The sequence below is a fragment of the Fopius arisanus genome, unplaced genomic scaffold (genome assembly GCF_000806365.1).
Source record: "Fopius arisanus strain USDA-PBARC FA_bdor unplaced genomic scaffold, ASM80636v1 scaffold00104, whole genome shotgun sequence".
In the NCBI taxonomy this organism is placed as follows: Eukaryota; Metazoa; Arthropoda; class Insecta; order Hymenoptera; family Braconidae; genus Fopius; species Fopius arisanus.
Window position 1 is genome coordinate 358,923 of NW_011887843.1, and position 23,808 is coordinate 382,730.

Sequence of the window (23,808 nt, forward strand, 5' to 3'; positions counted from 1 at the left end):
AAAAATATCGGAGACAAACGAAAATTTCTCCCACCGGGAATAACCATTTCTTCACCGCACACTCAAGGCCAATGTTACACACCAGGAATTCCTTCCAGAAAGAGATGGAAGAACATGAAAAACAAGATATCGGGTGGGGGGCTTGATGAATCGAATGAGTCCCGCAATCTCCAGTCGAGGAAGAGACCCGAGTGTCGACGTGATTTTCACTGTGTGCAGGTGTTTCCACACATGTAGAATATTCAACGGGATTTTCCTTCGAATTCAAGGTATATATCCTTTTTTACCGATCCAGATCCTCTGATGGGAATTTCACGTCATTGAATCAATTGATTCAGTTTTTATTCGATAATCATTGAAATGTGTGACATTATGGGTCATTTGACATTATTTTTTGTTAATGCAATTATCAATTATATTCTAATACGACAATCGACTCTTGTTTGCCTTGACTGCTGATCTCCATGATGGAAAGATTAATTTTTATTTTATCCTCTTAATATTTTTGGAATTCCACGGGATTTCTATTTTTTCCACTGATTTTAATAAAATATTTCACGGAAAAATTGAACTCAGAAAGCAAATAATTCGATTTATCAATAAAAATAACAATAAATAAATCATTTTAATCACTGCTCACACTTCCATCATTTACGTAATTTTTCACGCTAGAATTATGATATTTGGAATTGAAATAACACCGACGCTGTGCTACCTGGCAGTTGGTGCAATAATCTCCGGAGTTTTATTCCTCCTGCTGCTGCTGGAGATCTACATCTACCTGACGACAGGTGTCTGCAAGAGCACCAAAAAAATGAACGGTAAAACCGTCATAATAACGGGCTGTACCTCAGGTATCGGTCTGGAAACAGCCCGAGACCTGGTGAAAAGAGGAGCGAGGGTCATAATGGCATGCAGAAATACCGATGCGGCGACAAAACTCAAAGGTAATTAACACCGCTGTCATTAAATGAATAATTAAAATGATCAATAGACGAGAGTAACAGGTACGAGTAAAAATGCGTAAAATGTGTTAATATTATTCCACCGTGAGAGCATCTAGTTTCCTGCATACGAGTTATAAAGTCCAATGCACTTGAGCTCAACTGCACGGAACGGTACTTTCGTGGCGAACGGTTTGACAGAATCTCTCATTTTTTTTTCTTTTCAATTCATGCCCTTTCATTCTCCCTCAGACGATTTTGCCAGAGAAACTGGTAACAATGATATTGTCGTACGAAAATTGGATCTCTCCTCCTTGAAATCGGTCCGGGAATTCGCTGAAGTTATCAATCGCGAGGAAAGGCGACTGGATGTGCTGATTCACAATGCGGGAACTGCTGAGGTTTTCAGAAAAAAATTAACTGAGGATGGACTCGAAGCTACTATGGCTACCAATCAGTACGGCCCATTTTTGTTGACGCACCTGCTCATTGGTAAATAATACCTGTGTTTTATGAGATGTATGATTTTATGTATGTTGTCGAAGGACTTCCTTATATCAGAGTTTGGCAATGCAGGAATTTGTTTGTCTCTCGACTGATGACGTCAAAACGAATTATTCTAATTAAAAATTTAATTAGATTAAATTTTTTATTAAATTGACATTTCGGTTTTATCGAGAGAAATGTCAACAGATATTTCATTCGCTTCGGATTAATGGGTTTCAGATTTATTGAAGCGAACAGCGCCCAGCAGGATCGTCGTGGTCGCCTCGTGCCTCTACAAAATGGCTTCCCTGAACCTTGAGAATTTGAATCCAACGGGATCATTCCCTGCGTACCTCTATTACGTGTCAAAATACGCGAACATCGTGTGGACTCTGGAACTCGCCAAGAGACTGGAAGGAACAGGGGTGACAGTCAATTGTCTCCACCCTGGTCTTATCGACAGCGGAATCTGGAAGAATGTCCCAGTGCCACTCTCCTGGGGCCTCAGGCTCATCGTCAAAGGGTTCTTCAAATCTCCAGCCCAGGGCGCACAGACTTCCATCCATCTCGCAGTCTCTGATGAAGTCAATGGCATCACTGGGAAATACTTCTCAGACTGTCAGGAGACTCCTCTGACTGTCGGGGTCCAGGACCCGGCAAAGGGAAAAAAATTCTGGGAGCTCAGTGAAAATATCGTCAAGTTGCAATCATCCGATCCCAAAATATAAAGACTCTTTCTCTCACCCTGAGGAAAAATTATCTCTCGAGTATTCATTGATTCGTGTGAATTATTGGTTCGAAAAATCTTATTTTTCATTTTTAAGTGAAAAATATGATATCGAGAGACCGAATAATTCTCTCAATTAAATAAATATTTCGGAAACATGTTTTTCCTCACTATTGAATGAAAATACTCATTTTAATTGAGTATTGAATATCTGTTAATTTTTTATTAATTTTGTTGTGCGATGTTCGGCAATAGATTTTCCGAGAATAATCAGGCATTTTTATTTTCCCTGTTGCACATTCGTGAGCTACTGTTCATAAATCATGCGTACTAGGTTCATTTCCATGATTCAGCTCATTACTTTGAACTAATGTCTTTTTGATGAGGCATGGCATCATTAGTCACACTTATAATCAACGCATTACTGCGGAGTAGACCCATTACTTCAAATTGCACATGTCATTTTAATTATGCAGTATAACACATTATATTGCCTCGAATACTCGTATTACAAAAGCATTTACACTTGATTCACGTATAGTGAACATAGATTAAATCGACAATATGGCGTAACTAAATATTGAAAGATGGCTTATCTAAGGCAGTGGATTAATTGGAAAGAGTTTTTCCCACAGATTCATCCTCTCGGTGTACAGACCAGTCTTCATTGTGAGTTCATTATCAATATCCAAATACGCATTGTCGCTTAATGTAAATTTGTTCCAAGTGATGTTTGAAAATAATTTGTGATCTTTAGGAATGGGTTCACCAGTCTTGGCGAAATTTGCCCACATGGTCGTCTGACGCTCGACGGTTGGAATTTCCGGGGAATTTTCTTCGAAATACGGGAAGAAACTTACGTTGAAGAGGTACAATAAATCGTCATGATGAACAACACCTAGGAAATCAAAAAGTCATAAATATTTCTCCATGGAGAATTATCGTTTTCATCTGCAATTACCAAAAGGTTTTTTATCATCCCATGTTGCGTGACTGTATCGTCCTTGATACGAGAATTTGTAGTAATAGACGGGTTGAGAGGAGAATTCAGCCATCAGTTTAGCTAGGCGATGAACGGAGAAACCAATAACGCCATCAGCCCAGATCTGCAAATTAAATCTTTTTTTTCAGGAAAGCAACGAGAGACCGATGAGTTCAGTTATTTGATCTAACGCACCTCGCCGAGACTTCGGTAGTTGTCTAATCCAGCAGGTTTACCCTTCAGGTAGAATTGTCTCAATTCTTCACTCACAGATACTGATCTAGCTGTGTCTCGCTCATACAGGGCAATGATTGGAGCAATCCTTGACCAATTGGCGTTGATGTCGTCGAATATGGAGTTGTTCCCAGCCTTTGCAGCTTCAACAGCGGCTGCAGTGGTGTAATCATAAGAATTGAAGACGTTGCAGGTATTAGGAATTTCTGATACTTACGCACAACTCGACCACCGAATTCGTCTTTAGTCACTCCAGTTATCAGTGGGACTTGATTGAATTTTCCTTGTCTGATGAGATTCACCGGTTGATCGGGAAGGAATCTCTCTTCTCCTGGAACTTCTGGCTCAACCACTGGTAGCCAAATCAAGATGGGATCGTAATGCCATTCCTGTTCACAAAAATATGCATAAGCTGTACTTCAGAGTACAGAATAGTCTTCGTTGACATAAAAAAGGAACTGAGAAAATTACAAAAAATTGTCGCGTTGAATTAGCGATTTCATCTGCTGTTTTGGTATTGAGACAGATGAGCATATTTCCAGTGGTGTCTGTGGGGCATCCCAGGATCTCCGCTTGCTTGTGAGCGAGATGCTTCTGGTCCGTTGGCAAAGGATTCTGATAAGTGGCAGAACCGCTCATGGCGATCGCCCGATGGAATAATCCTTTACTCATCGGTGACACCATGTGAAGAGAAACACTCCATCCACCTGCGCTGTAGCCGACGATTGTCACGGAATTTGGATCTCCACCGAAAGTTGCAATGTTCTTTTGAACCCAGCGCAGCGCCTCGACTTGGTCTTTCAGGCCAAGGTTGCCAGGTGCTAATGAATCACCAGTGCTGAAGAACCCTGGAGCAATTTCATTGGTAATGATCGAGAAACCATTAGACCCGAAGCAGACGATAAGATATTTATCGACAATTTTAACGCCGGATTATTCACGCGTCTAATTTAGTGCATTCATTGAATATGAATACACCGAATTAGGAAAAAATACCTAATGATGCCAGACGGTAATTGACCGTTACGAGCACAATATCCTGATCCATAAAGTACTCCGGTCCATCAATGAAACTCTGGCTCGAGGATCCGTAGAACCCCCCAGGGTGGAAATACACAATCACCGGACGGCTTACTGCATTATCCGCTGTCGGCAGCTACAATTATTGCATTCAGAGATCATTTCTCAAGGTGATTACACTAAAATTAAATTACCAGTGAGTCATCACCTGCGTCGTGTAGATATTGAGACGTAAGCAATCCTCGGAATAGTGCTCTATACCAGGTTGAGGGCATGCGGGACCTTCTTGGCTGGCATCGAAGGTCTCGTTCCAGGGTTTGACAGGAATTGCTTGCTAACACGTAGAAAATAAAATTTCATCATTATTCCGCCGCAAAAATTGCGTAAAAGCCCTTCATTATTTTTTCCACCACTACGTTTTCATTATTTTCCTCCAAGTATATGTCTTCGGAATGACCTCTCAAAATTCTAATCATATCCCTCTGCTACTTTTTCTAATATTGACTATTCATAATTTTGATTCATAACCCTTTACACGTTTATCGCGGCGCTGAGGTGCGACGATTTTTTAAATTAATAAAACCTGTCATTGGAGTCATGAACTTGAGATAAAAAATACGACAAGCTAATAAGATCATCATTACGTAAAATAATGAACGTAATCTACCGAGAAATAAGACCAACCTATACAGAAGTTGTTTGCATAAATTATCCAATAGCGCAACTGTTTGCCGGAAGTAATTTCGTAACCGAGCATTATCCACACACATTGTTACATTGTATATCATCACCGAGGTCGCGGTCTAGTACGTTGGCTTTGTTGAAGTGAATCATCGGAAATTGTCGCAAATTACTGTCTGATTCGTCTTGGCAATTCTCGTGAGGGAGATAAAGAAACAAAGGAGAGAAAAATAATGAGATCTGGTACTTCACACGGTGGATCACGTACGCCATCATTAACTAGCAATGACAAAGGGTGAATTAAAATGGGTTTATTATTCCAGAACTAATTATTCACTCAGAAATTAACACAAAATTCAATGGAAAATCCAACAGAATTGCGCAGGTTGTGATACAAAAATTTTTAATGACCGCGATGAATGAATTTTCTCACTCAGCTTCTAACCATTTTTTGATTGTCTTAAATAGTCTCACCTTAAACCGTTCCTGACCAACTGGAGGCTCTGCATACCGTACACCCCGGAACGAGTGAATTCTTCGTTTCAATCTTGACTGCATCAATGATCCTCGGATTTTACCCAGTGGTGATTCGACCTCCACTGTTTTCTCATCGTCGGCATTGGTGATGCACAAGACGAGAGGAAGACAGAGTGACAGCAAAAGGCACTTCATGGTGATGAAGACTGACTGATGAATGCAGACGATTTTATCATTCAGATAATCGTGAGGTACGTCTTTGGGAGCAGTCGCTAATACAACTGAAACGCTAGAGATAAAACGTCGGACTGTATGGCTGCTGTACCTCATTAGCGTGGGAGAAGAAAAGGATAGAGGTGTGAGGAGGAAAATGTTAGGACAATGTGACACTCGCAATTCCTCGGAATCATGTTTTATTATTATTCAGAATTGAGATTCAGCTTTCGGTGGGTCAACGCAGAAACAAGTGTTATTTTTAATAATTACCAAGTGCCAATCGATGGAGTGCGTCAACACCTGCGTGGAATGCCGAATCAATTTTATATATTTTTATTCCTTCAAATAAGTCTCTCATTAATTTATTAATTGACGTTTTTCCAGGTGCAATATCTATCCGATCTTCGATATCTTCATATTTATTACACGTTTATTCATTTTTATGACTGAGATTATTTTTGAAATAGTTATGAACTGCTTTGAGTTATTCATCAGTACTGAGTACGCGATTTGAATAAAAGAATTATTATTCCGGGGATTTCCCGTTTTTCACATTTCATATATTTTTAGCAATTTCCTTATGCCCGCGGTTATCTCTCTGCCCTGTCTGACGCAAACGAGTTTTTTTCCGAATGAGTAATGGAAGACAATAAAATTTCTAAAGGGTAGGGCTAAGTGAGACCCCGGGGCGAATTGAGATTACCGGATTTATTTAGAACGCAATGAGTTGTGCAACAGACTCGTCATTTACCCCCGCCATTTTATCTCATCACAATCCCCTTAAAATGTTTTCAATTTAATCATCATTATAGAAATTAAAATGCATCATTTTCTGCTTGATCAAAATTGTATTTTCATTTTTCTATGAACACAATGTTGCGAACCTGAGGAAATCCCCACAGGACTGATTAATTACTATAATACTGTTCATGTAATACTAATAATACATAATAATAATAAATCACGACTTTTTGATAACTCAAATTTTTATTACATTATGTTCGTGACCCGTGCAATCCAATTTGTGAATGAAGAAATTCGTGTGAACACACCGGGGGCAGAACTCGGACAATCAGTCTCCCCATAACTGACAATCCCAACAACGATGTTATATCCTCCATCATTAATCACAAGAGGAGCTCCACTATCTCCCTGACACGTATCAGATTCAGTTCTCGCTGCAGTGCATATATTACTCTCCGTTATGGACAAGAACTGTGAGCACCAATAATTGCTGATGATTTGCAATTGACCCCATTTCAAAAGTCTTGATTCACCCCTAAAATTTTCTGTTTGTCCCCAGCCAGCTATCACAGCAGTGGTGCCAGCCAATGACACATACTGAAATCTTGGCCCAGCCATATAAATTGGCTGTATCGTGGCTGAAAAATCGTAATTGATAATAACCAGGGGATCAACTGGAGATGGAAAAATTAAAAATCGTGGTTATACCTGAAAAAGGAATCTTCCGTGGCATATAGAGTAATCCTATATCATTGAAAAACTCTGCATACTGCGGATGAAGCACTGCCCTCGTCGTCCACATGGCGACTCCTGGACCCCGATAATACCTCCTCCTGATGTTTTTCTTGTCAGTCTCTCCGAAAATCACCATGAATATTTGCGGAGACCTAACGATACAATGACCAGCCGTAAGAACCCACCGGTCCGATATGATGCTTCCACTGCACATGAAGACACCCTCTTCAAGTAATTGATGTACTATAGCCATCCAAGGGAACTGTCCTATTTCCGCGTAATGACCACCAGAAATTCCTAGAATTTCTGGAAAACAGAACACACGATTTTTCTTTGCAATGAAATTCGAATAAATTTCGAATAAATGAATATTCGGAATTCATTAACTTACCATCTCCGTTGCTTATATTTTGCGATGGCAGGTGTTTCTGTTGCGTTGAACTGTTTATTGAGGCGTCAACACCAGAATTTAAACACAATATACCGTAAATAGCGAATTCAAGAATTATTGCTTGGAGCTGCATGATTGAATTTGAGATCGCTTGAGCCCACCGATACAAATACTGAGGAAATTCTTTGTAGACTATTTATACTCAAGCGCTCGTAATTGTGTCGCTCACCAGATTAGGGATTTTTTTTGGGGATAGTGGGGGCTCAATCACGTACATCACCATTAACAAGCGATCGATAAAATTCCAGACGATCTAGGTAATTTATGCGGATTAAATAACTTCATCTCATGATCTAGGTACGGGAATTGGATCAATTCAGATGATATGGTTTCCATTAATAGTTGATCATTAGCGCAGAAAGATGGAACGGAGAAACTTTCAACCGCTACAATTACTAGAGCTTACTACAATAACCATTGCGTTGCAATTTTCCCTTTATTATTTAATCTCATCAAGATATCGACGGAAAAATCCAAGAGCTGCGTTAATTACAACAAGAGGATTAAAGTATTCATATTAAGTGATCAAGGTAATGGTCGCAGGGGAAAAAGTTTTTCCCACTCGTTCATTCGATCGATATAAAGTCCATTCTTCACCTCGAAGGAATCACCAATGTCCAAGTACGCTTGATTGTCAGTCGTAAATTTGGTCCAGGTGATGTTTTTGAAGAGAGGATTGTCCTTGGGTATCGGCTCTCCGGTTTTCGCGAAGTTCGCCCATATGGCAGTCATCTTGTCGACCATCTGATTCTCCGGGGCATCCGCCTCGAAGTACGGGAAGACCTTGCTCTGGTAGAAGAGGTACATCAAATCGTCTTGATGCACAACTCCTGATAAAAAATCATGAGTTAATGAAGGAAAATCAGTTGAGACTGTTGTCCTCACCGAATGGCTTGCCGTCCGGCCATCTTGCTGTGGTGAATCTTCCCTGATACGTGAATTTCCAGTACCAAACTGGCGCCCTTGAGTGTGCACCCATGAGATTCACGAAACGATGATTAGCGAATCCGACTAGAGCATCTGCGTACAGCTGACGGAGACAAATAATGCGTGAGAAAATGGATTGATTAATCAGAGATTTCGAGATTACTGATGCTCACATCGGCCAATCCTTGCCAGTTGTCAACCCCAACAGGTTTGTCCTCGAGGTAGAACTTCCTGAGACTCTTGGTGATAGCCAGAGACCTGTCCGTTCCTCGTTCATAGAAGAAACTTATTGGAAAGATTCTTGTGTAATTGGCATTGATGTCATCGAATATCGCAGTGCTGCCGTTCACTTTCTGCTGTGTTATCGGAACTGTAATCACGGAATTATAATAATATATTTTATCAGATCTCAGGGTTGATCACTCACTAGTAAGGACTCCGCCAAATTCGTCTTTAGTAATTCCAGTCATCAGGGGTACATGACACAGTTTTCCCTGTCTGATCAGATCCGATGGTTGAGCTGAAAGGAATCTCTCCACCCCAGGTACCTCTGGCTCGATGACTGGACGCCACTGCAAAACTGGATCCCCGTACCACTCCTAAGAATGTAACGATAGGAATAAGCCTACAATACGTATCGAAAAGGAGGGAAAAGCACCTACAGCGAGCTTAGGAAGTGAATTGCCGAATTCTTCAGCTGTTTTAGTCTTCAGGCAATTTAGAATTCTCTCGGTCGTGTCACTGGGGCATCCAAGGACCTCAGCCTGCCTCTTCGCGAGATCCTTCTGGTGGTGTGGCAACGGATTTTGGTATGTCGCAGCACCACTGACACCGATGACACGGTGGAACAAACCTCTGCTCATCGGCGAGACGAGATGAACTGAATTGCTCCAGGAACCCGCACTGCATCCGGATATCGTAACGGAGTTCGGATCACCTCCGAATTTTGAGATGTGTTTTTTGACCCAGCGGAGTGCTTCCACTTGATCCTTCAGCCCGTTGTTACCGGGTGCCAGTGCATCTCCAGTGCTCAAGAATCCTGGAATAATTATTCTTTCAAAATCGAACTGGACGTTCGTGGAAAATCCCCTGATGGGAATTTCTTTTACCTAAGGATCCTAATCGGTAGCTGACCGTCACTAGGACTATGTCCTGATCCATGATGTAGTGAGGACCTGCGTAGTAAGTCTGTCCAGACCAACTGTAGAAGCCTCCAGGGTGGAAGAAGACAATAACCGGTCTCTTCACATCTTCATTTTTGGACGGAAACTAGAATGCATTTTTTTTATTTAACGCCAGACATTAATTTACTCAATTTAATTACCTTCGTCGTGTAGACGTTCAGGCGTAAACAATCCTCGGACTGGAGGTCGAGCCCTGGTTGAGGGCATCCTGGACCTTCTTCGGATGCATCGAACGTGCCATTCCAAGGTCTCACCGGCACCGTAGGCTGTTGTTCAATAAAATTATCAATCCGGGGCAAGTAATGAGATCATTCTATTTTTTCTCCGATGAATCATCTTACTCTCGGCGTCATTGACTTGAGGAATCTATTAAGTACTTACTTTAAATCGCAATTCCCCCGTCGGCGGCTCGGCAAATCGAACCCCCCGGAACGAATATATTTTCCTCTTCAATCTTGAGGTGATGATTGAACCTTTGATCTTCCCCAGTGATAACTCCACTTCGACTCTCTCATCTCCGTCTTTCTTGTGCGCAAATGCACCGCTAATAGAGACGAAGAGAAGAAATAAGTAAATCCCCTTCATATCGATAAATGCAGACAACTAATCGCGAATGACGCGATCAAACTGAAATAAATTGCAAAGAGCATTCGCCTTTTATAGATATCGAAGCGCATGTAACGGTTGATGAGGAAAAACTAGAACGAGGAAAACTGTCGGGTCGAAGGAATTCTTCGAATTCTTATGATTCGAATGCGGAATGTTTTTGTATTCAATTGCCAGACCAAACATAGGAGTGGAATCTTCAATCCATTGAAAAAACAATGAAAAATAGAGGGAGATTTTTAATCCACAAAGAAAGTCGTGCAATTATAAACATTTTATTGATTTTCAACGAAAATAATTATCACGACTTATAGTAATATATACATTTTGATGACCAACAATTTTCGTTTTTTTATATTTTATAATTTCGACGAAGAATCAGTCGGGATTGACGCACTTTGTGGTGAGTAATGTGATATCGTTGGGTGGCCAGACCTTGCAAATAGCTCGAGCGCGAACTAGCCCCTGAGGAACAGGTCCATATTGCCTAGAATCCGCTGAGTTACTGCTGTTGTCACCTTCTAACCATATATGTCCTTGTGGAATCTGCAGAGACAAGAATTCAATCAAATCGTTAAAAATACGTACATGTAAGAGTGTATTTCGCTCTCCTGCAATGGTCGGTACAAGATTTTATTGAATAAGCGAAACAAAAATGAGTAAACACAGACGATTTGAGTGAAATTCGGACGACGGAGAGGCTGTGTCAATCTATACTAGACATTTACTATTTATTCTCCTCGAAATGTTGACTTACTACGTATGTGGTGAATCCATAGCAGACCTTCTCACCCTCCACAGCTTTAATTCTCTTACAAATGTGCTGACGTGGGTTCGACGGACATTTAGCTATAACAATATCACCTTTTTTTGATTTTAGAAGACGAGGTGTGATGTGTTCAGTCAAGAGGATGTCATTGCTGTAAATTGTGGGCTCCATAGAAGGTCCCGTGCACTAAAAAAATCCGAATTCATTGGCATTTTAATAATTATTATTAGAGAAGGTACGTTAAACAATCACGGGAAGGTCAGAGAAATGATTAAAAAAATAATCTATGACTCTGGTGTTTTTGGGTAATTTTCCAAGTTGATTGACAACGAAACCGTGTGATGTAAATAGATACCAACCCGCGATGGTTTAAAACCCTAACCTCTTTTTTTTGACAGCTGTTCAACCTTCACTCACCACAATAAAATCTCCTATATATTCGAATACACAATGAGAAATACATGTGTATTGAGCAAGTGTTCCTACAGCACTTAATAACTTCCCCACATACGGTTTAACCATAACTACCCTTTAAATCCCCCCTAAAAGCAATAATTTGAGTCTTTTTTTATCCGAGTACAAAATAAAACTAAAAAATTAAAAAATTACTCACCAGAGGCGCCACATCTCGATGGAACTCGTCGACGGTGCGAAGACCGATTCCTGGGGGTATGAGTGACCGCACCAGCATTGTAGTACCTCACCCCAGGAGAGAGAGAGCGTTAGCCGAGTCGGTAACTGCCTGAGTACCATGGCCGCTGCCACTGTGTTATAATAAAAAAAAAACGTAACGTTTTGGAACGCAGAAAATAACATTGACCGCCTAGTCCCTCTGCAGCGAGACTGCTACTGAGGCAGTTACCGAACTGACTGACGGGTAGACGCCCCACCATTCGGTGCGGCCCCCTCTTACTCACGGGGTGAGGTACTACAATGTCGGTGGGGTCACTCAAAACCCAACTGGGTGGCTCAGTTCCGGGGGAATACCCCACCCCAAGAGAAAGAGGGAGCCGCCCCCAATGGTGGGGTGTCTGCCCGTCAGGCGACTCGGTAACTGCCTCAGTAGCAGTCCTGCTGTCAGAGGGAGCAGTCGATTAGGTGAATTGTATTTTCTGAAAATTTAAAATTTTTCAATTTCAGTGAATACCTCCTCGATTTTCATGCTCGCCTGATACTTTTCGAAAAATTTCTAATTTTCAATTTTCAGTGAATACCTCCTCGATTTTCATGCTTCCCGGATACTTTTTTGAAAATTTCGAATTTTTCAATTTCAGTGAATACCTTCTCGATTTTCATGCTCCCCTGATACATTTTTGAAAATTTCCAATTTTTCAATTTCAGTGAATACCTTCTCGATTTTCATGCTATTTTTTCAAAAATTTTGAATTTTCAAATTTCGGTGAATACCTCCTCGGTTGTCATGCTCCCCTGATATTTTTTCAAAAATTTCGAATTTTCGAATTTCCGTGAATACCTCCTCGATTTTCATGCTTCCCGGATACTTTTTTGAAAATTTCGAATTTTTCAATTTCAGTGAATACCTCCTCGATTTTCATGCTCCCCTGATACATTTTTGAAAATTTCCAATTTTTCAATTTCAGTGAATACCTTCTCGATTTTCATGCTCCCCTAATACATTTTTGAAAATTTCGAATTTTTGAATTTCATTGAATACCAATTTCGTGACGCTGATTGTTTGGCATTCTTTTATCGACTGCCGAATTAACGTTGGGTTCAGGCCTGAACTAGTAGTCGATAAAAAAGAAGCGTATCATATCGACGCGAAGTGTTGAATTTCCCAGACAACGCTGGCATAGTGAGCCCCAGAGTATTATAAATATTGTCTGTATATATAATTTTTTGTTATTCATTAGTAAGTCCTTAAGCCCTTCATTACACATCAATTCAAATTGAAGATTAGTGACGAATCGTATTTGAGCATTTGAACATCATATATTTGAGTTTTTGTGAAAGAGAGGTTATAGTGAGGTGGAGTAAAAGTGTTGGCTAATCATTTCAACAAGTTTTAATGAGAGAATCATGTCCGAGTGGATTTCTTCAACAGTTTATCTTTAAATTGTGATAAAGTGAGTGACAAGTGACAAGTGGATCGGTTTTAATTTCTTGGCTAACAAATTTTACTCCGGAGCTACTGGTTACGACATTTTGAGATGAAAGGTCTTCCGGATAGGTGAGTTGATAATTTTTTAGTCAATTCTATTAATATAAGAGAGGTTATTGTGGTTTTGGTTGTTGGAACGAAATTGAGGTTATGTAGATCGATTCGACAAAAAACATTGTGTAGTTTTCTTGTCTGACGAGAGATGGCAATGACAGGATTGAATCAAAACTTCCGGAGAAGAAAGTTGATTAAAAAAAAATACCGTCTTCTCGCCCCTGATTTATGATTTTTTGGAAAAAAAGAAACTTTTCAAAAAACCATTTTTCACATTGACTGGCTATTTCTCCTTCGCGTCATCCTCTGAAAAATAATAAAACAATCAAAAATGTGAAAAAAATCTAAATTCCAAAGCCGAAAAAAAATCAGTTGTGGAACTCAGGAATTTTCACCAGTTCCATAACCTTCAGTTCCAGACCCTTTCTCTTAAAATGACTTTCAAGATCGTGAGATGAGTGAGCAATCACCAGAAATCCCGGACTTTCTTCATTGGCCCTTTGAAACATTGTTTTTTTATTATTCCAGAATGAGAGAGTGAATAAATAAAAGTCAGAGATGATATCCCCGGATTAATTGTCGGGCTGATCTCCAGGGAATGAGTTTTTTAGAAAAGAGAATGTCGAATCGTTTAGGGTCATAAAAGAGTTCAGTTATTTCCTCTCGTTTCCATTTTTTTCAAGTCCTCAATAAAACCTTCAGCTTCTCAATTGACTACTTTTCATTGCAGATGGCTACAATATAAGCCGTATGGAAGAGTCATCGAGAATACCCAAATTCTGGCGTTCAAAGTGCCCCTCAGAGCGGTGAGTGCAGTCATAAATAAATAAATAATCCTTTTAAAAGAAAAGATATACAACTCCCGAGTTATTTCACCGGTTATCCCCTAAAATTCAATGAATCCTCACCGCGAGTCGTAACATCGTGCCATTTTTTCGAGAAACAGGTGAATAATTGATTAGATAATTGGTAATCAGGAGGAAATTTCGAAATGAAATGCTGAATGTCGAATATAAATATTCCGATGGGTGACTCTCTTACGCAGATTTACTCTTTAGTTAATAATATTCACAAGTTTCTCGATATTTTGTGCAACACAACGCAACATTGACGTCAATCGTCATCTCATCGTCAGTTTTATGATGTAAACGCAAACAATTGTTACTTATTTTAAAAGTTCTTATCCATTCTTATCCGTTCTTCAAATATCAAGAACTATGAATAGTGTAATTAGTTGGGACTATCTAAATACCGAGAATACTTATTCCACTCCCACCGTCAATTCCCGATTATTGAATATCGATTTATCTAAGAAACTATTGATTGCAAGCGGACACGTGGAGAATTAATTTTTCTGGGAAATTCAATTATAGAAAAAATAATTCTGATATGATTCCACGTCAAGTCGATAATTCAATAGAAAATTAATTCGAATTTCACTCGGCAAAAGCCGCTAATGACTAAAAACTACTCGAGAGATCGTTAGAGACATGGGGGTATTAATTAGTTGTGGTAATAATGGCGGAGAATTCACAATGGAAATGAAGTTCAGTCGTCATCGAGTGTCATGCACTGTCTTTGGATTTAACAGCCACAGCCCCATACGCAAATTGGCAATTTTACCTTGTGTATGTCGACACGGGTATCTACCAATGATTGCTCTCGCCTCTTCTTCATTTGGCATGCTGAATATGTTGATTACGTGGCGAGTGGTTGGCATGTATTTACGGTTTGTCCTAATTGATGGGACCGCCGTGGCGAGTTTCGCGGGGCATAAAACATTTTTATGCTCGAACTCCGAGTTATACCAGACGCAACAACGCATTGAAAATCCGTCGATGTACTCGTTGTTAAAATGAAAAAAAAATTTCACTCCGCATTTCAACGGGATAAAAAAATTCAATCAATTTCATACTGGGTTGTCTGTGAGTGGTGAGGTGGACACTTGGAAAATTCTCATGGAAAAATCGTTTAACGAATTTGAAAAATTTGAAAAAAATGACAACTAATTGAAAATTTGAGAATCATCGAAGAAACCAAGGGAGGCCGTGAATTATTGCACAGTACAATAAATTGTAGGCGTTGGGAATAATGATTATTACATTTTATTTTATTATTTCACGAATTTTCACGGTGTATTGAGGGCATGAGATGGAGTTGCTGCTAAATCCCGTGTTATTTGATCGTATAAAAGAGGATTTGGTGGGATTATGGTAATAATCAATTTGTCCAGGATAGAAGCACCGGTTATGATATTTATATTACACTATCTGCCGTTCTGCTTGTTGCCATTGATTTGTTGATCCGAATCGTCCTTTTGAATTGTGTGAATTTTTAATAGCCCAGGATAATTATACCTTTGAGGACATCGAGCCAGTAGTTGTTATAAATACACGGCAAAAGGGCAGACGTGATCTTAATTTTTTTTTTTTTGTTAATTCTCTACCCTCAATCGTAATTTCCACTCGGTCCAGAGTCAAGTGTGTAAATCAAGTGAATGCGCCATTGCAGAAAACCACTGCAACTTTAACGCCCACGCGGTTTTAATTACCCCGATGTGTTATCAGGCAATTAATTTTAATCCGTGAATTTCTGGGGAATTAAACGGATGGGGGGATTTGTCCGGCGCCTTCGGGAAGGTAAAGACTACATTTTTTTAACATCTTCAGCCTTTTGTGAATGTCCAGTAAAATTCATTTAACAATTTAAGTACTTTGTGGGTGAAATATGATACGTCAGTTTGTAATTAACCTTCGGGGTGGGAGATGGTGGATTAAATTAAGACGCTTTTGCCGCTGATTTCCTGAATTTTAAGGTCCTTTGGGTATCTTAAATTCTCCAGTTGACAAATTGACAATTTCTTCTTATTTTTATCCGAGTTTCAATCATTTCGGGTGTTTAAAAAATAATTGTATTCCCTGGTGAATATAATTAGGAGGCAGTGGAATGTCCATGAATTTTTTTATTCCACTCCATTCCATTTTTATTCGAGTTTCATCTCACATTTTTTCTCAAGCCATTTAATTGACAAAATTAATTACTAAAAATTCAGAATCTCGTGAGGCTGGAGCCGATCGATGATTTTCTGTTTGAACGCCTGCACCTGAGCAGGAAGCTAATCACAGATGATCTTTTCCGATAGTGAAAAATAAAAATGAAACATGAGGGTAAAATTGAGAAAGAAAAACGATGCGTGGACGCATAATTTACATGAGCCGTCGGTAGGAATTTTTTTTTTTAAATAACCCGACGACTTCGGGTATTATTCAGACATTTGCCTGGTTTTTTTTTTTTTTCCAACGTCCATACCTCCCACGATCATGGGGTGTGCATATGCACGGTAAACAGAGACGTCTCCTGGGCCCAAAAGGTGTCTCCAAACTCCCTGTCATTTTTGCACGGTTCGTAATATTAATGCTTGAACAGTGGAAACCGAGAGAATACGCTAGATGTGGGTCCTCCCCCCCGAAAGGGTACGTGGATTGTCTTTCTACGTGGGTGATATCTCTGTTTTCAGTCACCCTACATTCAGATTATTATCGCTCGAAACTTCTCAGTTACACTTGGCTGATGCTAACTTACTTGGGGATCTTTGTCCCAGTATCAGGACATTGTCTTTTCACCGATGGCTGGGGGTCGTTCAATGCATTAGACGTCGGAGGGGTCTGGACAATTGAGTTGAAACTCAAACTTTGGTTATTTCACGTCAACAAACACTGGGGAAAAATTTAAAACTTTAATCTACGAGACGTTACGTTTTCTCTTCCTTATACTCTAGTTTCTTCCCGAATCGATATGCTTTTTTATTGATTGATTGATTAACAAATTAAAAATTAATTAACTCGAGTAACAGCAAGGAATAACTTTTGAGTGAAATTCACTTCGAATCTTATGGGAATGCCGATTCGATTGCTTTCAATTTCCTCTTCATCTTTCTCGACTCAATATTAATTTCGAGTCTGGATGCCCCGCTGTCATCCACGCCCCGCCGAAACTCGATTTATTGTTTTTCCATGAAGCTGGACAAGCGATACGTGTTATTAGCAATGTTAAGTGTTTGTTTAACGCCCCGCAGAGCCGAAAGTATTTTCACCCCGCCTTTCTCCGCTGTCGGGGAAAAAAAAAGGAAAAGGAAAAGCCTAAAGGAAAGTCCCACGCGTTCGGCATTAGGTGGATATTATTTTATTTGATTTTTCTTTTGTTTCATTCCCAGAGGTTTCACCGTAATTTATGCTCAAGTTGGCGAGTTACTTCGATGACTTTGTAAAATATTACTGATGTTATCGTACCCCATCCCGACACCGCTGTATTGTTTTTCCAAGGATCGAATACTCAACCCTCAATCCTGGCGCCGCACGTCTCTCCTATCTTCGATTTGACACTCGACTCTTGACCCTTTTATTATTTTCCATTCATCGATGATGGTTGTGGTGTTCTTCAAACACCTTGAGGACTTTGGGAGCATGCGGGCATGACACATGACAGTTTTGTCTATTTTCATCCGAAGAGATCTGATAAAAGTCCCTTCCAGGAAACCCCGCGGTAGCCGATTTTCCTTTTTTCTTCGAGACCCGTTATCTCGTCAACCGATCGTTCCTCTCAAACTCATTTTCGCGCGGCTTTCACAAATTCCCCTAGCTGCTGGTAGAAATAATCCCCAGTCCACCTATTTTTATTGATGATCTCTCGTGTCACAGCAATATTATGACTCACTCGAATTTTATTTTTCATTCATGATCAGCTGTTCGTACCCATCGCTATTTATGATCACTTGAGAACGAAGACGCCACCGCAGGGTGGCGCAGCGCTCACAGAATTTTCTTTTCATCTTGAAAAATCATTCGAAGGTCATTCGCATTGTCTCGTACATCGAGTAGATTATTGGAAATCCTAGGGGTCCATTTGCGGCGGTGGCTTTTGTGCCGGTGCCACATAAATTTCACCAAAATGTCGCACACATATGAACCACCTGTCCCCCCCTCTCTCTCCTTCGGTAATACAATTTTTTTTCTTTCCAACTCGTGCCATTGCCTCTCCGCCCGTTTTTCCTCCAGTGGACTTTCACTCTCCTCTCCATCTTCCCATCTGTTCCTTTACGTTGATTCCTGGGAGCGGTTTTCATCGGTTTCTGCTCCCCCTGGGACTGTTTACAAAAATGTCACACCGGTGGTAGCTTTTTTTTTTCGTAAAAACTAGTCGACGACGAATTGTCAAATTTATTGCTTGACCTTTTCCCTTTTGTCGGCCAGTGCGCAATTACTTTCGCGTTCTAGGGCCATTCGTCTAGGGTTAGCGGGTGGACAGGGAGAAATAGAAGAAAAGAGGAAGAGATGGGACAGGAAAATATACCAGAGGCGTGCACACATGGGAATAATGGAAAAGTGGTGGTGATTTTTTTGGTACGGCCTTTCAGAATGGGTTCGGCATGGTCAATCGTACCGGAAGTTGGACGGCTAAACGGGATGAGTAATGCGGTGATTTTTCGGTTAAATCGTATTCAAAAATTTCGTAGGTCCCCATCCAAAGAATTATCTACAATCCAACGATGAAAGTTAATTAAAATAAGACTGAAAAAATGAAAATTTTCACGTGCAGCAGTTCTTCGAGGTGGAATTATCGGTTTCACGGAAAATTGGGCGTGAGTTAACGGTTTCCAGTGTGAATGATACATTTTCCTTGCGGTGCCAGGAAAGGGCGTGAGGTACAGACGAGAACGCCGTTAAAAAATTTTCGCCTGTGCCGAGAATAATCCGGAACAGAGGAGGGCAATCCCTAAAAATGGCTGAGAAACAAACATTTGTTTTAAACGTACCGACGTGAGTGGTACCGGTATCTACCTGACGATCGTTAATCTTGTCTTCAGCTTGAAACACCCAAAATGAATTTCGTTGAACGTCTGAGGATCGTTATGCCTTGTCCCTCAGGTTGTACGGGTGCTTGGGTAAAAGGTCAATCATCGGATGGATTAATTAAAAATAACTGGGGGTAGAATTAATGAGAGAAACAAGTGGTGCTGTTAATTTTTCAAAATGGTTAGACACACGTTTCCTTTTTGTACCTTGAAATGGTAAATGCCTTGGAGAGAGAAGGGCCTGGGGTGCCTCGTTCATCCTCACGGGGACCCCCTGAAGCGGTGGAATTGGTCAGCAGAAAATATTTTTAATTTTATTACCGCCTGTTATATGGAAATTCAGCGATGCCAGTTATTAGGTGTGAATTGAATTATAGCAACAGGGGCTTTTGTGGCCTCGTTATTATTTATCCGCTTCTGCGGTGGGGCCCGTTGTTTACAGCTTTTCTGGGGGGGGACTGAGACAAAGAGAGGGGCCCTATAGGGGTCACTCGGCGATGGTGACACCAGTGAAATTTAGAATAGTACAGCCCATCGAGATTATTAATTGGGGTATAGGGAATAATAATCCGAGGAGTGGACCGCCTGTCTCCTAGGTCATTCCTCAGATTCTTCGGCTTTTCCATTTCTTTGCTTTTAATTAATTCAAATTCATGTTTAAAAAGAAATAAAATACCTCCGGGATTCACCCGAAAATTCATAAAAAAATCGATGACGCCGAATAAAATAGGTTGAATTCAAAATGTCATTTTCATAATACCCGATTAATTAATTGTTATTAATTAATATATTCCATTTTTACGTGAAAAAAAATGGCGAGACAACGGAAACCCGGAAAGTTTTCCAAAATTCTTGGCATTTAATAATAAAAATTTATCGACGATATCTCGGAGGACCTGGGGACAAGAGGGTGGACATAAATAATGTTAAGAAACAGTGAGTGCCCGATGGGTCCCCCGTGGCTGGCGCTACTATTACGTCCCCCAGGACCGCCCCGGTGTTCTGCAGAAGTACTGGGCATATACTCAGGGTGCATTGAAAATGGAGGGGAACCTCCAGTTCGACAAGGTCCTTTCCCAAAATGCCGGGAGGCCAGCGATAAAAAAAAGAGGGGGTCAGAGGATAAAAAATAAAGAGAGGAATCTCTGGACGGCTTCACCGGCAAGATGATATCTTCCATCGCTAATGGGCAATTCGTCGGACACAATGGGCTACAGGGCCCATCGCCCCAGCGGAATCCGAGACTAGTTTGTTGATTGATTTATTTGGATAAATTCCGAACAAATATTTTTTACAGTGCGGCTTTTATTTTTTCACGTCAAATCATTTGGGAGTGTCCCTAAAAGTCATTATTCCTTTCACTGGCGCGTTCGCTGAATTTTTATCAATGATTTTCGTGGAAAAGTGGAAAAGTGGAAAATTGGAAAAATGAAAAAATGAAAAAATTAAAAAATTTGGAAAATCGCTACTTGAGGGCAACTCACGATTGAAACCCCCGTCTCTTCTATCGCTCTCGATGGTGGAGTTGTGTATCAGTAAAATGTTTGAGACCCTGTCATCCTCACACACGGGTGGACAGACAGTGCGACGGCGATGGCACAATGCTCCCAACGTTTTTCTATATAATCCTGATTTAGTCCCGACCGTATATCGTACTGAGGGTCGTGAAATTGAATGGTTGAAATCAGCCCAGTGGATATTCCCCCCTTCGTTTTCCTCTCGTTTTATTTCTCGCATTTGTCTTTTTTTTTTCTCATTTTTTCTTCCTCTTTTTTTCTTCATATCGTGATTTTTTTCACAACCATTTCTCATACAAGCTGAGCACCCCGGGTAATGAAGTGGGCGGTGTTTTTCAATGTTAATTCAAAGTTGCATTATACATGTGGTCAAGAAAAAAAGAAGTACGACAGAGAGAAAATAAATAAATGTGGAGAGAAATGATTGAAAGTGAGGGTGGTGGGTCGCGTGAGCATTAGATGCGTCTCACGCCTCAGTTTTTATCAGTTTTTATTGGTTTTTTTATTGTGGGGAATTATTGCGTTGGCGCACGATAGGTCAAACTTACTCCAACGGATGGTTATTAAAGTCGACCAAACGCATGCCCATTTTAACCCGTAGTGCAACCATAACACTGGCATTCATTCGGAGATTGGAATCTTCACCGCCCAGCCAATCGGATAGTCCTGGTGGATGGCAAACCCCGTTATTATCATTAGCCCACCCAGGGCTATTGCCAAGGCGCAAAAGATCTTGCTTATAGAAACGAGAATTTCAATTTAACCGGGACCAACGGTATACACCCCTAATCCACTATCTACCCTTCTAATATCGTTGATCCGCAATGCGATACCCAATACTATAATTCTCTCTGCGAATTAGTTAATGAATTTGTGGATTTAGAAAATATTGCCCAAGTGTTCGTATTGATTTACGATTTTTTGTGGTTGAGTTGAGAGAAGAAAAATTGAGGTTTTCTTGTGAGTTCAGGTGATGTAGGAAATTTAATTTGGGGGTGGCAAGGGGGAGGCGAGGGGGGAGTCATGATCAGAGGATTTTGATGATGAGTCGTCATTGGTGTGACTCCATGTTGGTATGGTGCCTTCGTCACGTCTTGTTATCGGATATCAGGGGGTTGAGCCTAATCGATCATTCGACGCCGCGATCACGTTCCTGTGGACAGATCGGGCTTTTGCCTGGTTATCCACTCACCACACTATTAATTATCACAAGTAGAAGATGACTCTGCGTTTCGAGACATGATTATTCGACAGCAGACCTCATCCTCGATACACACGTCCTCGATTTATTGTTCACGATTGATTATTAAAATCAGTAGCTAAACTGCCAGCCGATTAAACTGAACTTTGACGCGATCTTCGGTGAATATCCCGGAATTTAAGACAGATATCAATATTTCTGTTATAACCTTTCTTGTTCAGCTCGTTGGGAGCTATAAAAAAGGTCGTGACAAAAATTTTGATAACCCTCTTAGATTCGGAAATATTTCTCGGAAACTCATGATGGGGAACGAATTATGAGATAACAATGTTGAATTACATTTTCTCATTCAACTTTCTTTTTTCTTTTGTTGCAGAGGGCGAACCAATCAGTGCCAGCTACGAAGCAGTGAGTATTCTATTGGATGACTAAGAGTTTTTAATTTTTTAATGCCTCTGATGATGCATATCAATTTAATTTATTGATGAGTGTTGATTGACGCTTGAAAAGAGCCCGAGTATCCCATGAAGTTTTTCATTATAATTTTATAGCAAAAACTCCCACGCGAGAGAGTGATGATAGTGTGACAGTTGAATTGAATCGAATTCTGAAGGATTTTGATTCAAAATTGTTTATTTGTCGTAAAGAACGATCGGTGGGCACGTGACGTAGATATTTCTGACGATTCCTCAAATATCACACCGTGTCGACTATTCATTTTATAGCGCTGAACCAGGAATACCCGGGGCTTTTTCATTTTACGATATGAATAATACATTTACGAGGCACTCGATTCGTTGTTGTATTTCACTGAGACTTTACACTACGTTGTTACAGATGCACAACTGCGTTACTCATCGAGACATTTCCCAAACTCAAGTTTGTCATCGATTTGACCAACACCACCAAGTACTACAACAAGAATGTGAGTTATCACCAGTTTTTTATGACTTTTCGCTTCCTCATGTATTCAGTGGAGTCAAATGAAAGATTCAAAAACAATTCAAAGCTCTGAGTGATTCTTGATGAAGACCTCAATGCTCCTGAATCATTCAAGCAAATCTCATTTTTCGAAACAATAGGCCCGAGAGATCACAATCAGACCAAATCTTCATTCTAATGAAATCAGATGAGAAATCAGATGAAATCTTCTAATGAGATATTTCGAAATATTTCGAGATTGATTTATTTTCTGATTTTTATACTGGTGAGGTTGAAGACCTCACCAGTGGCTTCACATTTAATCACATGTTGGACACAAGCATCGAGATACCTCAAGTCTGTACACAACCACCATGAGTTATCTTATCAGCGTGTGATCCGTCACTTCGGCTCACTTATTCCTCATTTTTATAAACAAAAGTGTGGGGCTGCGGGGAAGCAGGAACTCTGAGTGTTTGAGAAAATATTTGTAATTGGGTTTCATCGATACCGGTTCATTGACCACTGATTAAAATCATTAATTAACCACCGGATTAATCCGCAAGGTTGGGGTCGATCTAACAGTCAATTTCTTTAATTGTTTTCAGGAGTTCATCTCGAAGGACGTCGGTTACTTGAAAATCATGGTGCCAGGTCATCAGGTGCCTTCTGAATCCTGTGTTCTATTGTAAGTACAAAAATTCAAAAACAATTCCGTCACCTAAATAATTTATACGTGATTAACGGTGACAAGACGCAGAAATATGCCAACTCCTCAAACGCACCTCAAATCAGGTCCGTCTAAATTCAATCTCCGAGGTGCTCAAATAAAAATTTATCTCCAAAAATGCAACAGCAGGGTAGAGTAGCTATGTGAAGTTGGCATCGAAGTTTGAAAAATCTAACTTTTTTTTGTTGGTTTGGATTGTACTCATTGAGTACTTGAATGTACCCTGTGC

The 23,808-nt window shown here is 40.3% G+C and overlaps 6 protein-coding genes across 8 annotated transcripts; 2 read left to right on the top strand and 4 right to left on the bottom strand.

The window, feature by feature from the left end:
* The first annotated feature begins 29 nt into the window (after positions 1 to 29).
* On the top strand, positions 30 to 2,427 carry LOC105271192 (retinol dehydrogenase 14). Of its 2 annotated transcripts, none has more exons than XM_011312572.1 (4): positions 30 to 269; positions 723 to 947; positions 1,197 to 1,436; positions 1,671 to 2,427. In XM_011312572.1, the coding sequence occupies exons 1-4, from the start codon at positions 146 to 148 to the stop codon at positions 2,156 to 2,158; spliced, it is 1,077 nt and encodes a 358-aa protein (XP_011310874.1). In that variant the 5' UTR covers positions 30 to 145; the 3' UTR covers positions 2,159 to 2,427. The 2 variants fall into 2 exon arrangements, with proteins under 2 accessions (XP_011310874.1, XP_011310875.1); XM_011312573.1 differs by having other exon boundaries at positions 179 to 269; positions 673 to 947.
* Positions 2,428 to 2,601: 174 nt separating this feature from the next.
* Positions 2,602 to 6,208, bottom strand: LOC105271195 (esterase FE4). Its single transcript, XM_011312576.1, has 9 exons — positions 6,038 to 6,208; positions 5,549 to 5,840; positions 4,602 to 4,727; positions 4,370 to 4,529; positions 3,845 to 4,221; positions 3,591 to 3,762; positions 3,335 to 3,528; positions 3,119 to 3,263; positions 2,602 to 3,055 (listed from the first exon to the last, which is right to left on the bottom strand). Exons 2-9 carry the CDS (start codon positions 5,744 to 5,746, stop codon positions 2,754 to 2,756), a joined length of 1,674 nt encoding a protein of 557 aa, XP_011310878.1. The 5' UTR covers positions 5,747 to 5,840; positions 6,038 to 6,208; the 3' UTR covers positions 2,602 to 2,753.
* Positions 6,209 to 6,298: 90 nt separating this feature from the next.
* LOC105271194 (chymotrypsin-like protease CTRL-1) lies at positions 6,299 to 8,010 on the bottom strand. Its single transcript, XM_011312575.1, has 3 exons — positions 7,638 to 8,010; positions 7,220 to 7,552; positions 6,299 to 7,149 (listed from the first exon to the last, which is right to left on the bottom strand). Exons 1-3 carry the CDS (start codon positions 7,768 to 7,770, stop codon positions 6,758 to 6,760), a joined length of 858 nt encoding a protein of 285 aa, XP_011310877.1. The 5' UTR covers positions 7,771 to 8,010; the 3' UTR covers positions 6,299 to 6,757.
* A 104-nt stretch (positions 8,011 to 8,114) lies between these two features.
* Positions 8,115 to 10,447, bottom strand: LOC105271193 (esterase E4-like). Its single transcript, XM_011312574.1, has 8 exons — positions 10,190 to 10,447; positions 9,949 to 10,074; positions 9,734 to 9,893; positions 9,287 to 9,663; positions 9,052 to 9,223; positions 8,798 to 8,994; positions 8,583 to 8,727; positions 8,115 to 8,527 (listed from the first exon to the last, which is right to left on the bottom strand). The coding sequence occupies exons 1-8, from the start codon at positions 10,391 to 10,393 to the stop codon at positions 8,223 to 8,225; spliced, it is 1,686 nt and encodes a 561-aa protein (XP_011310876.1). The 5' UTR covers positions 10,394 to 10,447; the 3' UTR covers positions 8,115 to 8,222.
* Positions 10,448 to 10,673: 226 nt separating this feature from the next.
* Positions 10,674 to 12,038, bottom strand: LOC105271196 (mitochondrial inner membrane protease subunit 1). 2 transcript variants are annotated; one of them, XM_011312578.1, is made up of 3 exons: positions 11,797 to 12,038; positions 11,172 to 11,369; positions 10,674 to 10,960 (listed from the first exon to the last, which is right to left on the bottom strand). In XM_011312578.1, exons 1-3 carry the CDS (start codon positions 11,872 to 11,874, stop codon positions 10,793 to 10,795), a joined length of 444 nt encoding a protein of 147 aa, XP_011310880.1. In that variant the 5' UTR covers positions 11,875 to 12,038; the 3' UTR covers positions 10,674 to 10,792. The 2 variants fall into 2 exon arrangements, with proteins under 2 accessions (XP_011310880.1, XP_011310879.1); XM_011312577.1 differs by lacking the exon at positions 11,797 to 12,038 and adding an exon at positions 11,601 to 11,779.
* Positions 12,039 to 12,966: 928 nt separating this feature from the next.
* Positions 12,967 to 23,537, top strand: LOC105271198 (RNA/RNP complex-1-interacting phosphatase; the record flags this gene model as incomplete). The annotated part of the gene is given in 5 exon segments (XM_011312579.1): positions 12,967 to 13,374; positions 14,090 to 14,165; positions 22,305 to 22,336; positions 22,766 to 22,853; positions 23,458 to 23,537. Coding segments are annotated over 5 exon segments (296 nt in total), but the record flags the coding sequence as incomplete, so codon positions are not given.
* Positions 23,538 to 23,808: the final 271 nt, after the last annotated feature.